This window comes from Salvelinus sp. IW2-2015, linkage group LG4q.1:29, assembly GCF_002910315.2.
Source record: "Salvelinus sp. IW2-2015 linkage group LG4q.1:29, ASM291031v2, whole genome shotgun sequence".
NCBI lineage: Eukaryota > Metazoa > Chordata > Actinopteri > Salmoniformes > Salmonidae > Salvelinus > Salvelinus sp. IW2-2015.
In genome coordinates, this window is record NC_036842.1 from 26,544,414 (window position 1) to 26,561,350 (window position 16,937).

At 43.4% G+C, this 16,937-nt stretch overlaps 1 protein-coding gene across 6 annotated transcripts in view; it reads left to right on the plus strand.

The window, feature by feature from the left end:
- Nucleotides 1-13,554, plus strand: part of LOC111961739 (phosphatidylserine decarboxylase proenzyme, mitochondrial) — a 56,493-nt gene extending 42,939 nt beyond the window's left edge. For all 6 annotated transcript variants that reach the window (XM_023984236.2, XM_023984240.2, XM_023984242.2 and 3 more), the window contains 5 exons: nt 9,305-9,541; nt 9,716-9,863; nt 10,125-10,274; nt 10,582-10,742; nt 12,309-13,554. In XM_023984236.2, the coding sequence (XP_023840004.1) occupies nt 9,305-9,541; nt 9,716-9,863; nt 10,125-10,274; nt 10,582-10,742; nt 12,309-12,584 (972 nt within the window). In that variant the 3' untranslated portion in view covers nt 12,585-13,554. The remainder of the gene's footprint in view (nt 1-9,304; nt 9,542-9,715; nt 9,864-10,124; nt 10,275-10,581; nt 10,743-12,308) is intronic.
- Nucleotides 13,555-16,937: the final 3,383 nt, after the last annotated feature.

Genomic DNA, 16,937 nt, shown 5'->3' on the forward strand with positions numbered 1-16,937 from the left:
TATATATGTGTGGTGTGTGTGTGTGTGTGTGTGTGGTGTGTGTGTGTGTGTGTGTGGTGTGTGTGTGTGTGTGTGTGTGTGTGTGTGTGTGTGTGTGTGTGTGTGTGTGTGTGTGTATATATGTATACACTGTGGGAGGACAAGTATTTGATACACTGCCGATTTTGCAGGTTTTCCTACTTACAAAGCATGTAGAGGTCTGTAATTTTTATCATAGGTACACTTCAACTGTGAGAGACGGAATCCAGAAAATCACATTGTATGATTTTTAAGTAATTAATTTGCATTTTATTGCATGACAGTATTTGATACATCAGAAAAGCAGAACTTAATATTTGGTACAGAAATCTTTGTTTGCAATTACAGAGATCATACGTTTCCTGTAGTTCTTGACCAGGTTTGCACACACTGCAGCAGGGATTTTGGCACACTCCTCCATACAGACCTTCTCCAGATCCTTCAGGTTTCGGGGCTGTCGCTGGGCAATACGGACTTTCAGCTCCCTCCAAAGATTTGACTGGCTAGGCCACTCCAGGACCTTGAGATGCTTCTTACGGAGCCACTCCTTAGTTGCCCTGGCGTGTGTTTTTTCGGGTTGTTGTCATGCTGGAAGACCCAGCCACGACCCATCTTCAATGCTCTTATTGAGGGAAGGAGGTTGTTGGCCAAGATCTCGCGATACATGGCCCCATCCATCCTCCCCTCAATACGGTGCAGTCGTCCTGTCCTTTGCAGAAAAGCATCCCCAAAGAATGATGTTTCCACCTCCATGCTTCACGGTTGGGATGGTGTTCTTGGGGTTGTACTCATCCTTCTTCTTCCTCCAAACACGGCAAGTGGAGTTTAGACCAAAAAGCTATATTTTTGTCTCATCAGACCACATGACCTTCTCCCATTCCTCCTCTGGATCATCCAGATGGTCATTGGCAAACTTCAGACGGGCCTGGACATGCGCTGGCTTGAGCAGGGGGACCTTGCATGCGCTGCAGGATTTTAATCCATGACGGCGTAGTGTGTTACTAATGGTTTTCTTTGAGACTGTGGTCCCAGCTCTCTTCAGGTCATTGACAGGTCCTGCCGTGTAGTTCTGGGCTGATCCCTCACCTTCTCATGATCATTGATGCCCCACGAGGTGAGATCTTGCATGGAGCCCCAGACCGAGGATGATTGACCGTCATCTTGAACTTCTTCCATTTTCTAATAATTGCGCCAACAGTTGTTGCCTTCTCACCAAGCTGCTTGCCTATTGTCCTGTAGCCCATCCCAGCCTTGTGCAGGTGCTCAGAAAGGAATTAAATTGGGTTATTAGCTTTAAAGGGGGGGAATGTAGTAACCTGGTATATTATGTTTACCAATAGATGGCAGTATTGACTCAAGACGGGGGTTTGCTTCCCGCTATCCGTAGCTATTTCCTAGGTCTGCCTATTTAACTATGATTAAGAAAGCTTCAGGTAGTTTAAGCCAGGTGCATAAGATAATGTAAAATCTAAGTTACAATTAAAGACTAAACCGTACGTAAGTCTCATGAGTCGTAATTCTAAGAAGCATTTAAGGATACTACAGTGATATTCTGGATTTGTTTTAGATTCCGTCACTCACAGTTGAAGTGTACCTATGATAAAAAATTACAGACCTCTACATGCTTTGTAAGTAAGAAAACCTGCAAAATTGGCAGTGTATCAAATACTTGTTCTCCCCACTGTATATATATGTGTGTGTATATATATATATATGTGTGTGTATGTATACATACACACAATACCAGTCAAAAGCTTGGAGACACCTACTCATTCAAGGGTTTTTATTTATTTAGACTATTTTCTACATTGTAGAATAATACAGACATCAAAACTATGAAAAAACACATGGAATCATGTAGTAACCAAAAAAGTGTTAAACAAATCAAAATATATTTTATATTTGTGATTCTTCAAAGTAGCCACCCTTTGCCTTGATGACAGCTTTTCACACTCTTGGCATTCTCTCAACCAACTTTGAGGTAGTCACCTGGAATGCATTTCAATTAACAGGTGTGCCTTGTTAAAAGTTCATTTGTGGAATTTCTTTCCTTAATGCGTTTGAGCCAATCAGTTGTGTTATGACAAGGTAAGGGTGGTATACAGAAGATATCCCTATTTGGTAAAAGACCAAGTCCATGTTATGGCAAGAACAGCTGAAATAAGCATAGACAAACAAAGAGCATAAGAGAAACGACAGTCCATCATTATTTTAAGACATGAAGGTCAGTCAGTCCAGAAAATTTCAAGACCTTTTGAAAGTTTCTTCAAGTGCAGTTGCAAAAACCATCAAGCACTATGATGAAACTGGCTCTCACCAGGACCGCCACAGGAAAGGAAGACCCAGAGTTACCTCTGCTGCAGAGGATAAGTTAATTAGTTACCAGACTCAAAAAATTGCAGCCCTAATAAATGCTTCCCAGAGTTCAAGTAACAAACACATCAACATCAACTGTTCAGAGGAGACTGCGTGAAATCAGGCATTCAATGTCAAATTGCTGCAAAGAAATTGCTACTAAAGGACACCAATAATAAGAAAAAACTTGCTTGGGCAAAGAAACACGAGCAATGGACATTCAACCAGTGGAAATTTGTCCTTTTGGTCTGAGATTAAAGATTTTTGCTTCCAAACACTGTATCTTAGTGACGCAGAGTAGGTGAATGGATGATCTCTGCATGTGTGGTTCCCACCATGAAGCATGGAGGAGGTGTGGAGTTGGTGACACTGTCTGTGATTTTATTTAGAATTCAAGGCACACTTAATCAGCATGGCTAGCCCAGCATTCTGCAGTGATACGCCGTCCCATCTGGTTTTCGCTTAGTGGAACTATCATAGGTTTTTACACACCTCTAGGCTGTGTAAGGGCTATTTGACCAAGAAAGAGAGTGATGGAGTGCTGCATCAGATGACCTGGCCTCCACAATTACCTAAACTCAACCCAATTTGAGATGGTATGAGTTGGACCGCAGTGTGAAGGAAAAGCAGCCAACATATGCTCAGCATATGTGGGAACTCCTTCAAGACTGTTGGAAAAGCATTCCTTCAAGCTCTGAGAGAATGCCAAGAGTGTGCAAAGCTGTTATCAAAGTGTGGCTACTTTAAAGAATCTCAAATATAAAATCTATTTTGATTTGTTTAACACTTTTTTGGTTACTACATGATTTCAATATTTTGATGTCTACGATGTAGAAAATAGTAAAAAAATAAACAAAAACCCTTGAATGAGTAGGTGTGTCATAACTTTTGACCTGTACTGTATCTGTCTGCCTTTTTTTAATGTAAAGACTTTGTCTAAAATGTAATAAAATGATTAGACTATGCATTTTAATAAAACAACAGTTTTATGAGTGCGCCCCATTTAATAATAATAAAATGTACCGGTAACCTACACACTTTTCACTCTTGTTATTGTCGGTCAATCAAAGCATTACCGTCAGAGGCTCCATGTGTAGCAAGTGAAGTGAGAGATTTTTAATCAATGCAAAATGGATTTACAATTACAGAATTAAGTTGGCTAAATTAGGAGTAGGCTTCAATGATCAACCAACTGGTAGGCTGTTTAATATGAGTGAGTTGTTGTCGTCAAGGACGCACAACAAAATGGCCTCAATTAGCCCAGCTAGCTAGCTGGCTTACTAACTTAGCTGGCTTACTAACTTAGCTGACTAGTGTAGCTAGCTAGCTCCTTTACATCAAGACACACACTACCAGATGAGAGGATAGAGAACCTATCGCAGCAACAAGTTTGTCTAACTTGGTTTGGCTACTCTATCTCCCTCCATGTCAGACACGCCCGCCCCTGGTCCTCTCACTCCCCTCCCCCACCCGTCTGTGCTGAGGGCACCACCCCTCCCCCCCCCGTCTGTGCTGAGGGGACCCACCCCCCCCCCCCCCCCTTCTTTTTATTGTTCCCTTCCATCCCGTAGACTAATTGTGAAAGTATTTAAAATGCCCATCCTTTTTTGACGTGGACCCCCCCCCCCCTCCCCTGACACAGATGGCTGGGCCCATATGGACCTGCAGAGCTTCACTGTACAGGCCCTACCGTACAGCCTATCAAAGGCCCTTTGTGTGGGCCACACAATAACAGAGAAATGCTTTGTTTTGTTCTCCTGCTTTGCTCGCTCGCGCTGTCATAGTCACAGGGCGACTGAGTGCACTTAGTTTCAATGGACGCTGTTTTTCCCTTACCATCAGCCAATAAGCATTTAATGTTAATGAAATGTTGATCTATTCCACCTCCCCTGGACCACTTTTCAAAGGGGAAACTCAGTCGTGGAGATGAAACTTGTCTGCCATCCATAGCATCTGCTGATCTCATTTTCTGCAGTTTGGACATTATCTGTGATTTATCTTTAGTTACAGGAGCTAACTGCCTGTGAATTATGTGGGCGGATCTAGACTCAGCAGGCAGCACCGGTGGCTTAAATTCAGGACGGTGTGTTACGTTCCAGAACATTCAGATAGTAATGTTATAGAACAGACGTACTCTATATATACAAAAGTATGTGGTTACTCCTTCAAATGAGTGGATTCTGCTTTTTCAGCAACACCTGTTGCTGACGGGTGTATATAAAACTGAGCACAAAGCCATGCAATCTCCATAGACAAACATTGACAGTAGAATGGCCTTACTGAAGAGCTCTGACTTTCAATGTGGCACCTTCATAGGATGCCACCTTCCCAACAAGTTAGTTCGTCAAATTTCTGCAATGCTATAGCTGCCCCGGTTGACTGTAAGTGTTGTTATTGTGAAGTGGAAACGTCTAGGAGCAACAACGGCTCAGCCGTGAAGTGGTAGGTCCCGCAAGCTCACAGGACTGCTGTGTGCTGACGCGTGTAAAAATCGTCTGTTCTCGGTTGCAACACTCACTATCGAGTTCCAAACTGCCTCTGGAAGCAACGTGGCGGCGAGCTTCATGAAATGGGTTTCCATGGCCGAGCAGCCGCACACAAGCCTAAGATCACCATTTGCATCGCCAAGCATTGGCTGGAGTGGTGTAAAGCTCGCCGCCATTGAACTCTGGAGCAGTGGAAAGCGTTCTCTGGAGTGATGAAACACGCTTCACAATCTGGCAGTCTGATGAACAAATCTGGGTTTGGCGGATGCCAGGAGAACGCTACCTGCCCCAATGCATAGTGCAACCTGTAAAGTTTTGTGGAGGAGGAATAATGGTCTGGGGCTGATTTTCATGGTTCGGGCTAGGCCCCTTAGTTCCAGTGAAGGGAAATCTTAACACTACAGCATACAATGACATTCTAGACGATTCTGTACTTCCAACTTTGGCAACAGTTTGGGGAAGGCTGTTTCATCATGACAATGCCCCCGTGCACAAAGCGAGGGTCATACAGAAATGGTTTGTCGATCGGTGTGGAAGAACTTGACTGGCCTGTACAGAGCCCTGACCTCAACCCCATCGAACACCTATGGGATGAATTGGCACGCCGACTGCGAGTCAGGCCTAATCAACCCAACATCAGTGTCTGACCTCACTAATGCTCTTCTGCCTGAATGGAAGCATGTCCCCGCAGCAGTGTTTCAACGTCTAGCGGAAAGCCTTCCCAGAAGAGTGGAGGCTGTTATAGCAGAAAAGGGGGGACCAAATCCATATTAATGCCCATGATTTTGTAATGAGATGTTTGATAAGCAGGTGTCCACATACTTATGGTCATGTAGGGTGCTTCTCTATCAATCACATTGAATCATTTTGTCAGCTCATTTCATCAGTTTGATCTGTACGTTATAGTTCTATCTGCAATGTTCCGTATGTTGCGAACAGGAAAACTGGGGGGGGGGGGGGGGAAATTTGAGGAACCGAATCGGAACCGGGAACGAAAGTGAACTATACTGTTCCGGAACAGAACCGTTATTTTAAAAGCTTGGGAATAATGTTATTTTACTTTCCGGGAACTTTTTTCCCATCAACAAAGTGCCTATGCAAAGCCCTCACTCTGTCACTCAGAAACTTGTTCCTATGTCTGCCTGCCAGCTTAAAATCTTTGCCAGTGCGTGTATAGGCTACCTGCGCTTCCCCCTCCAAAGCATAGGCTACTGTAGCCTACTGACGTTACAAGCGTGGTTCAGAAATTAGGGACAGTTTTGTTTTTTATTTAGAATGGATGAACTTTTTCAATGTTATTTAACTTCTCTGGGATATCGTCCCACCTAACCAACAGCCAGTGAAATTGCAGGGCGCCAAATTCAAAACAACAAATCTCATAATTAAATTCCTCAAACATACAAGTATTATACACCATTTTAAAGATAAACTTCTCGTTAATAGAGCCACCGTGTCTGATTTCAGAAAGGCTTTATGGCGAAAGCACACCTTGCGATTTATGTTAGGTCAGCGCCAAGTCACAGAAAAACATACAGCCATTTTCCAAAGAAGGAGAGGTGTCACAAAACTCAGAAATAGCGTCATAAATATTCACTTACCTTTGATCATCTTCATCGGAATGCACTCCCAGGAATCGCAGTTCCACAATAAATGTTTGTTTTGTTCGATAAAGTCCATCATTTATGTCCAAATACCTCCTTTTTGTTCGCGCGTTTAGCCCAGTAATCCAAATGCACAGTGCGCAAGCAATTAGTTCAGACAAAGTCAAAGTTATATTACAGTTCGTAGAAACATGTCAAACAATGTATAGAATCAATCTTTAGGATGTTTTTATCATAAATCTTCAATAATGTTTCAACCGGACAATTCCTTTGTCTTTAGAAATGAAAAGGAACGCCGCTTGCTCTCACGGCCGCGCGCCTGACTTATGGCATTCTGCCAGACCTCTTAGTCAAACAGCTCTTATTCTCTCCCCCTTCACAGTAGAAGCCCGAAACAAGGTTCTAAAGACTGTTGACATCTAGTGGAAGCATTGGGACGTGCAATATGACCCCATAGACACTGTATATTGGATAGGCAAAGACTTGAAAACCTACAAACCTCAGATTTCCCACTTCCTGGTTGGATTTTTTCTCAGGTTTTTGCCTGCCATATGAGTTATGTTATACTCACAGACATCATTCAAACAGTTTTAGAAACTTCAGAGTGTTTTCTATCCAAATCTACTAATTATATGCATATTTTAGCTTTTTGGCCTGAGTAGCAGGCAGTTTATTCTGGGCACCTTATTCATCCAAGCTACTCAATACTGCCCCCTTTCCCAAAGAAGTTAAAGATACTATTGTAATCATGTTTCACATTGGATTTATTAACTACTAAAAGGTAAGATGTTTTTATTTAAATTCTGGTGCCTCTGCATCCACAAGCTTGTTAGCTAGCTAGCTAGCTGTGGCCCAACGTTAAGTCAACTCTCTGGTCGAAGACATTCAAAGTTTCTTCATAAAAGCCGCTCCTCCATAGGTATAATTCTTTGGGCCTAATTCAGATAGTGCATGTCATAAGATGCCTAGCGCTTCAAACCAAGCCTCCTTCTCCACCCTTTCTTGCTCCCTCCCCACCTGCAAAATTTGTCGCATCTCGCACCCAAATTTGTCTCTCCAATGCATGTGAACAACTATAACTTGCTTGCCCAATAGCAAGCTGCTCTATGTGCACTGATTGGTGAAGTAATTTGATGTCGAGCTAAATGTAAAAAAAAAATATATATAAATAATTAAAAAAGGATCAGAAAGTAACGATATTAACATTCACTTTTTGGCGGTTTGAGTCGGTTGAGAACTTAATTTTGCTGGCTGGAAGGGGAAAAATAATGGTTCTGTTCAGAACGAAACAATTGGAAAATAATTTTGGTTGTAACCCACATTAAATAAGCCCCAGTATTTCTCCTACGTTTGTATTTCTGTTCAGTCTGAACTCTGATCACCTTCATGGTTTTTAATTTAGCCCTGAACTCCATGTGGATTGAGCCACACTGTGGATCAAATGGATTTTCTAGGCGCTTTCCCATCCTACCTGTTTAACTCCTATTCTATTTTAGGTCGATTTTAAATCTGCCATTGTGTTTATTAATTATTCTGTCCTCGCATCTGAGGCCATGTAAAAAAAAAATATATATTGTGCTGTTCGTAGCCGTGTTGGACTTGAAGACGGATTTGATCCCGTAGGCTGCAGATCCCTAAAGTGCACAGTCAACTAATTATAATTAACGAGGCTTGCTTCCACACATCAGGATTAGCCCGGTATTGAATTAATCATGTTTTGCGTATTAAACCCCATCTATATCATCAGATATCTTGCAACATCCGATTCACAACATTTTCGAAGGGGAGGATAGGTAAGCTTTATTAGAGCCCTTTTCTCCTCCTTCCACATGTCAGCTGGTCCAGAACCTGACTAATCCACTTAGCTAGGCAGAAGCTATTGATGATGCCAGCCTGGCCCAGCGAACAGCTAGAAGCAGCAGCAGCAAGTCAAGCAGCAAACCATATAGATCGCTCAGGCGATAGAGGATTCTAAACAGTCCTGACTGCTTGCAGGTGCTAGGAGGGTCAGATCATCAGATCTCTTTGTCACTCATCACTTCATCGCACACTGAATTTCGTGCTTCACATTGTAAGTGTCTCTGCGTGAGTCGCAGATGGATGTTCTACACCTGTGCAGAGAAGTCAAGTGACAGGCAGCTCCTTCAACTTGACTGGTCACATCTCGTGGATACAGAGATAAATAGAGCAGAAGGGGATGTAGGAATCAATTAACTTTCGATTTAATTTGTTTTTTTGATGCTGCTGCTCAAACCGACGCTGCTGCTCAGATGTGGTCGTGTTTTGGTGAGTGCAGCTTAGGGCTAGGTTTATGTTTAGATATCCTTAAAGCCGTGAATTGATGGCTTTCTATGCGACTGAAACTTTGCAGTTATCTGGAAAAGTTATATTTGTAAATGTACACAGTTTGAGTTCTACCTGTTCACTTTAGGCTTTTACAATGCACCAAGACAGAACTTCAGGTGTGCAAAAGTTTGATCTATTCAGGCACCTTTAAAACGCTGTCAACACCTCAACCTTACTACCTGTCCCGCACATGTCCTTGATGCAATTGACCTAGTGATATGGGAGGCGAATACTTTTATTCAAGATGTCACCTTGCATTCAATAGCCTCGTCTGCCAGGGTTCTAGCTTCTCCTTCTAGAGTTCTCCCAGTAGAGAAGCAGTTGCCCGGTGCCAGATCTGTTTGTGCACTGTTGCCAACTCCTATGGTCGTTTGGTGTAACAATGACCATAGGAGTTGGCCAGACCACAAAAACAAGGAGCCAGGATGTAGCCAATGTGAGAACATGGAGTCTAGCTATGTGTAGTGTAACCCAACATTCTCCTCCTCCTTGGTTCAGGTTGCTCTGTACAAGACCATCCCGACACGGCTGCTGTCTCGGGCCTGGGGTCGGCTGAACCAGGTGGAGCTGCCGACCTGGCTGAGGAAGCCAGTCTACAGTCTGTATATCTGGACGTTTGGTGTCAACATGCAGGAGGCTGCTGTGGAAGACCTAATTCAGTACAGGAACCTGGGAGAGTTCTTTAGACGGAAACTCAAACCGGCTATCCGGCCCGTGTGTGACTCACACTGCGTGGTAAGTGTGTGTTCACACGTATATGTGAACTGTCTGTCTATGTGTGTGAACGGTGTGTGTGAATTTGAACTACTCTTTCTGCTCTGTGTCTGATCAGAGTTCTCTCTACTGGCTTTTATACACACAGAGGAGTAGATCCCTGGCTAAAGCCATTATGTCCGGGTTTTTCCCCAGATCAGCCCAGCAGATGGGAAGATCCTGCACTTTGGGCGGGTGCGGAACTGTGAGGTGGAGCAAGTCAAAGGAGTCACCTACTCTCTGGAGACCTTCCTGGGACCACACACCTGGGCTGAGGCCATCAACAGTACCATCAAGCCATCAAGTGAATACCTCTACCCTTTCCCCCTCCTGGTCTAATGCCCAATCCCAATTTGACCCTTAATCCCCCCTACCTCCTTTAGACTTGTTGATCTCAACGGATTGGGTGGAAATATTTCACTAATGTTATAGACCTAATAGGCTCACCTTGCCCATTTGTTTTGTCTAGCACGGAGATTAGGGGTCATTTAGGATTGGTTTGTATGACACACCTTGCACACCCTGCCTGCTGACCATAACGGTGGATGTATGTGTGTTTTCCCAGATGAAGAGGACCCCAGCTCGTTTCAGGACCTGCTGGTGACTAAAGAGGGGAATGAGCTGTTCCACTGTGTGGTGTACCTGGCTCCAGGAGACTACCACTGCTTCCACTCCCCCACAGACTGGAGGGTGGCCCACAGAAGACACTTCCCTGGTCAGTACCGTCCTACTCCTACTATATGCATCATATATAAACACCAGAATTACTCTGCTACGGTAGGAGGATGCTAGGACAATCCCAGGATGTCCAGGACACACACCATAATCATTCTACGTACTCAGACTCGCCATGCTGCACCTTGCACCCTCACTCCTATCTGATCTAAAATGGCACAGTCCTAAAATCATATTTGGTGTATAAATATGGTGCTGCTTGCAGAGTTTGTATTATACCTCATGTTTTGTGTCGTGTCTGTATAGCTGTGTATTTACCTCCTGCTCCCTGTCTGTGTCCCTCCCAGGCTCTCTGATGTCAGTGAACCCTGGTGTGGCCCGCTGGATCAAAGAACTGTTCTGCCATAACGAGAGGGTGGTGTTGAGCGGAGAGTGGACGCACGGCTTCTTCTCCCTCACCGCTGTAGGGGCCACCAACGTGGGCTCCATACGCATCTACTTTGACAAGGTTAGTTAGCGCTACAGCCCACTTAATGTGAATGTTTACTAGTCTGACCCATAGACATTAAAACCAGTAGATAGTGATAGCGCAGACGTCATCCACGTATTCCACGCGCCATCGGGAGATTTCCATAGAAGTATTTGAATTTGAAGCCCACCATATTGCTGACTGGCACAAAAACATCAAAGGATCATGGTGAAAGTGGCCATAACTAGCAAAGGATCATGGTCGACGTAGTCGTTGTCATCCTGCCTAAGAGTCGCGCAAAGAATGCATGAGGGCGAGAGCCTCCTCGTAGCCTGCCAGCCCGTGATTGGTCTGTGTCAGCACGTGGTCCTGTATGACGACAAATGTAGTAGTCAGAATGGATCACTATTTAACTAAATATCTCAATTTGTAGCGAACTTTAAAATAATTCACTTTGGGGATTGAACTTCATCATAATAAACACATTTTAGAGCCCAAAACAGACGTAAAAATAAAGAATAGTTTGGCTGTTCTGACGATCGTAATTTACATAGGCTTTCTAGGGCAGACCAGGACTTGACACCACTAGGTAGCTACGCAGTAGCCAACCAGCAGAGCTCGTGACTTCACACTCCAGACCAGACACTGAGGGCCTTGTCTGAGCCTATTCTGGTACTGTGCCATAGTATTTACTCAAAGATGAATTATTAGGACAAAGCAGTACATACAGTAGAAATAATGCTGACTTAAGAGAGGTTCTAACCCCATGTCAATCTGACCCCTATTACACTTCTTCTCGCAGTGTGAGCTTTCACTCCCTTCAGCTCCCTCTGCTTCCTGTCCCACTTACCTGTACGTCAGGCCATTTCCCTAAGCTGCCGACACACACCGGATAGGCATATTTAATCTCTCCACTCTGTGTTTAAACTGACTGATTTCCCATAGGAGCCATATACTTCCATTGATTAGACCAGAGGCTTAGGATGACGTGGTCGTTTTAATATGTAGGTAAGGGGGTTAACTGTAAGCCAACACCATCACCTGCTCTGGGTTTGGCTGTCATTAAGAAGAGCCTGATCAGGAAGGGGGAAGCGAAGGAAGGGTGAGGAGAGGGGGGAGGTGGAAGGGGAGGAGAGGGGAGTCAACGAGGAGGGGGGATGGGAGACGAGAAAGATTAAATGGGAAGAGGAAAAGTGAGGGGGGGGGCCAGTGGCATAAGCTGTTCCCAACCAGACCGTCAACAACATAACAGGAGGATATGACTTCATTCAGCAGCTATCATGCTGCTCATCGTCTAATGGGGCTTAGTCCAATTCAACTATTCTCCTCAAATTTTTTAGACATCACATGATGGGCCCTGGATAAATGGGACAGTTATGAGATATCCTTTCAGTGTTAAGGGTTGGTTTGAGCAGGGTGCATGCAACATCAGGGCTATGGGTTTGATTCCACCATGTGTCACGTGTACTTAATATATGCGTGACTATACGTCGCTTTATATCAAATCCTTTCCACCAGATGCTCAAAACACTTGACATTGTATGTATTGGATTTACTAAACTGTATCCTTTCTCTGTCTCTCTCTCTTTCTGTGTCTGTATCCAGGAGCTGCGCACTAACAGCCCACGCTACAGCAAAGGCTCGTACAACGACTTCAGCTACTTGTCCAACAACAACCAGGAGGGCGTGAGCATGAGGAAAGGGGAGCACCTGGGAGAGTTCAACCTGGGCTCCACTATAGTCCTTCTCTTCGAGGCTCCGCACGACTTCAGCTTCAACCTGAAGGCCGGCCAGAAGATCCGCTACGGAGAACCCCTGGGGACTGTGAGCCGAGATGGCCAACCAGAGAGACACTTTCTGGGGGGAAACGGACTAAAATAAACTGATGGACACACTAACGTGTGTACAGATTTTAGCGGAGGTGCACAGGCTGACTTAGACACACACTCATTCACACACTGTACTGTACATCGAAATTGAGACGTACGGCTGGCATACGACACACTGATGGACTTACAGAAAAAACTCAGTCACCACTGTTGCATTACTACTAAGGGGGTCTCCCCGTTTCATTGACTAGAGTTTCTATTAACAATTTACTTATTCTGTCAGTTGGACAGTTGATTACAACTAGTGTACATACCTGACCAGCAAAAGCAAGATCGTTTATAGCAATTAGTTACATTTACGTTCCATAAGAATAACAACATAGCTTTAAAAAAATATATATAAAAAAAATTGCAAAATTGTACCCATATTGCCTTTTGTCAGGGGTATCCTCTTCAACTAGGAGTTCCTCCTGAGATTTCAGACACAAGCAGCAAGACACCAGCCTGATTTACAGATCTGGCTAGTGCTGTGTAGCCCAACTCATATGGCCTTTGGCAATACATCACAAACAGATCTGGGACCAGGCTAGCAAGAGGCATCTCCACACATACAGATAACCCCTGTCACAGACAGCCTCTATCATGTGGACAGGCTTCCCTATACAATGTACAGTATACACACACCTACAGTACACATACCACGAAGAAGGAATGTACCAGAGGCCACACGTCTACTCTCTTCCTTCTCTAATTTCCCTCCTTCATTCTGATACTGAATGCCTTCCTGTTCTCCTTTGGTCTCCCTCTTCTGCCATCCCCAGAGAAGGTGCTTGTGTTGGGGGTGATTATGTGGACTCTTCCCTCCCTATCATGGAGGTACAGACTGGCACCACTCCTCCCAGTCAGACGAGTCTGGGTCGTATTCATTAGGCACCTGCCAGAAGAAAACAGGCTGAATACCTGGACTTTCTGTTGTAAAATGTTTTGCCTCAGTCTGCCCTAATAAATACAACCCTGTTGTAGTAAGCCCATGATGTACAATCTCTGCCATCACAGCAATGCGTTATTAATCACCATTAGTGGTAGCTAGTAGCGTTGCCTGCCTGATGCCAATTATCGCTGTTGTTTTACTGTAAGTGATGCCTAACAGGCAGTGCTTGACTTGGGACTGAGCTACCCGGAGGCCTTACCGACACTTCAAATGTTTGATGAATTGCGTACCGGCTCCTCTTTAAAACAAAGTAGCCTGTCACCGATCTAGATTCATACAGAGGCAAAAAAGTTTGATCAAAGTGGAATGGAGGCAGGATCTGCGTTGACTAGCAATGGCCAATGGGCATTCATTTTCCACTGGTCTGTGAATCTGTGCTTGACAGTAGGATGTGAGTTCAAGATTGTGCCTATTGAAAATGAGCCAGCCTGAATGCGCATGAAGGGCTTTTGCCAAAAGAGGGTTTATCAGGTCATGAAAAGGCATGGAAATGTATTTCATGATTTTTGCAAATGTAATTCATGAAGGCACACTTAAAAATGGACATATCAGCCATCATCGGAATGACCCTTCAGTGCGTGTCTGTGTGCTCATTTCTGCTGCAGGTAACGTAATTTTTATATTTTACATGAAGTGTGGCAACCATCCTCCAGGATAGCTACTGGGTGTGCAGGCTTTTCTTCAAGTCCTGGTCTAACCACATTGTAGCATTAACATCAGCTGCTCAACAGAACCCTGATAAGAAGTGTTTCAGGCCCGGAGCAAAAGCGAAGCCTGCACATCCAACAGCTCCAGATGGAGGGTTGACCACATGTTGACAAGTTTGCCTTGATGAAGGGCACAATGGCAGGAGATGGAAGGCCTACATGGGATCAGACACAGCAGTCTTCCAGTGTCAATAATGCTTACTATTTCATGTAGGCTATAATAATAGTCATGAACATGTGGTTAAAAGTCTGAAGTAATGGAAAATGTGTATGAACTCTTAAAATAATATCTGTAGCATACCAGTTGTGAATTTCGGTGAACATGATCTAATGGATGGACTTGGAAAAAGACAGCTCCTGCACTACTTTCATTCCAAGTCAAGCACTGCTAACAGGTGTCTACATGGAGGGGGTTCAAACCAGGTGGATCTCATCTAATGGAGTTCTATTGTAGTGTTACAGTTTAGCATGCCAGCATAACTCACTCACATGGCACTTTCATTCCTAAATGACTGCTAAAAGGTGTATGTCACATTTGAATACACATTGTTTAACATATGATAATGAGTTGAGATGATCGATGACGTGTGTTAATCTAACCCAATCTATTAATGGACTAAATCCTGACGTATTCCTCTGAATGGAGCCATACCTTTTTATGCTAATATACAGTACAGCCCTCTGACCGTCATTCCAAAAACAAACCTATGACGATGTGCAGCACTGGTGGTAGGATCATGGGAGAGAATGTGCAAACTGGTACTGGCAACTGATACTTTTGTCTTCTACTGTTCGGTTGAATTGGAATAAGTTGTTACTGGAAGTTATCTGCCTATGACAGTGTTAAATAACAAACTTTTGTTAAGACTGTAAAGCTTAAGTTATGCTGATATCAATACTAACTATGTATCATGCACTTACTGTATAACGATTGTGACACCCTTGGCAGAATGTTCAGATACCCAGGGCTGAGCTGTTTTAAAGCAATTTTTTTCTGTAGTTCTGTTTGTTTTATAGTAGTGCCAAAAATTTATTTTGGGGGTTTTAGTTTTTCAATTTATTTTTTATTTGTTTTGCTTTGAACAAATGTGGACATTGGTGCTTTTTGTGTTGCTGCTGCTGCTGGATTAATTCTCTGCATGAGGGGGTAGAGACCTCACCTGACTCTGACCCCTGGGTAAAGGAACTTTTAACTTTAACCTCAGAGGAGTGGGGGTCACAGCTGTGACAGACCGGGGAGATGCCGGTGACACAAACTCCCCTTGGCTACATCGTCGTTCCACAAAAAGTGTTGCATACAGAAACCAAACACCAGGGTCTGGCCTGGCTACTGCCTGTTGCACACTTGTTTTTATATGTACATTGTAATATACTTGAATCATGTGACTCATTCAACACTGCATAGATTTTAACCTAAATTGTTTGAAAAGCAAGAAAACATGTCTAATAAATTTTTGCGTATTCTTAAAAATGTGTTTTTGAATATATGTGTGTGACGAGAAAGTATGTACTTCACATATTTATAGGATTAGAGTTGACCTCCAGAGCTAAGCTACTCCATGCTGATAATGTTGGAGGGATTTGATTGGAGCACAAGAAGGGAAAAATATTGGGTAATATAAAGGTCATATTGGGTAATGGGAGCAATCCCCTGCTATGTAAATTAGTTTAAGGTAGAAGTTACCCTAAATCACAGATCAAGGATCAGATTCCCCTACCCCCATTCCTAATGTTGATAGTAAGGATGAAGGAATATCTGACACTGGTGAAGCAATTTAAACTAACCTCACGCTACTTTCTCTCACTGGTGAAATGAGGGTACTGCACTGACCTATGGGGAAAAAGTGCAATGTATGTCTACATGGTTATGAGCTCTAAGAATTTGTGAGGCCAATTCTGAAAGTGAAAAACGACTCAAATATATGCAGGCTAAGAACATAAATGCACAAAAAAGGTACCATGCCTTAGTAACTAAAGTGAAAAGGTTTGACGAGGAAAACCACTTGAGGAAAACAAAAGGCCATAGAATTATCTTACAAAAGCACGACGTCTGAGCGTATTTTTGTTGTTGTAGTGGGGACAGTAACATTAATCTGTAAAACATATATTAAAGGCAAAAACAAATGTACAAATGAATACATGCATTTCTAAAGCTTCCAAAATATTTTGTACAATGGTGGGGGAGTGCCAAGATGGAGGCACTGTGCCTCCTATTAGTCATCGAGTGTGTATATATAAATCATTGCTGTTTACGTGTGTGTGAATGCCTGCCTGCGTATGTGTGGGGTGTGTGTACGTTTGTCTGTGAGCAAGCTCTCGTTCACTTTGATACGTTTAACAAACATTGGTATGAGGAATTTTTGCTGAGCGCACACACGTGCAAATGTAAAGGTTCTGGGTCAAAGCAGAGGAAATAGCTGCAGGAAGGTGTTTCATATGGAACCAGGTTAATGTTTAACACTGGAACTTAGCCTAAACACCCATTTAGGCAGCTGTGTCGGCAGTCCTGTTCAGATTGACTGAAATATCATGATTTAAACTTAGAATGCTCTCTTTTTATTTTCTATAAACCACTCCCTGCAACTAAAAAACTCTTAAATACAACAAACGCAGACTAAAAATAACAAACACAAATCTTTGTCATAGGGTTTTTGTTGCTGTCATTATCATGATCAACCTGTGTGATTATAACTTTGAATGTTTACAC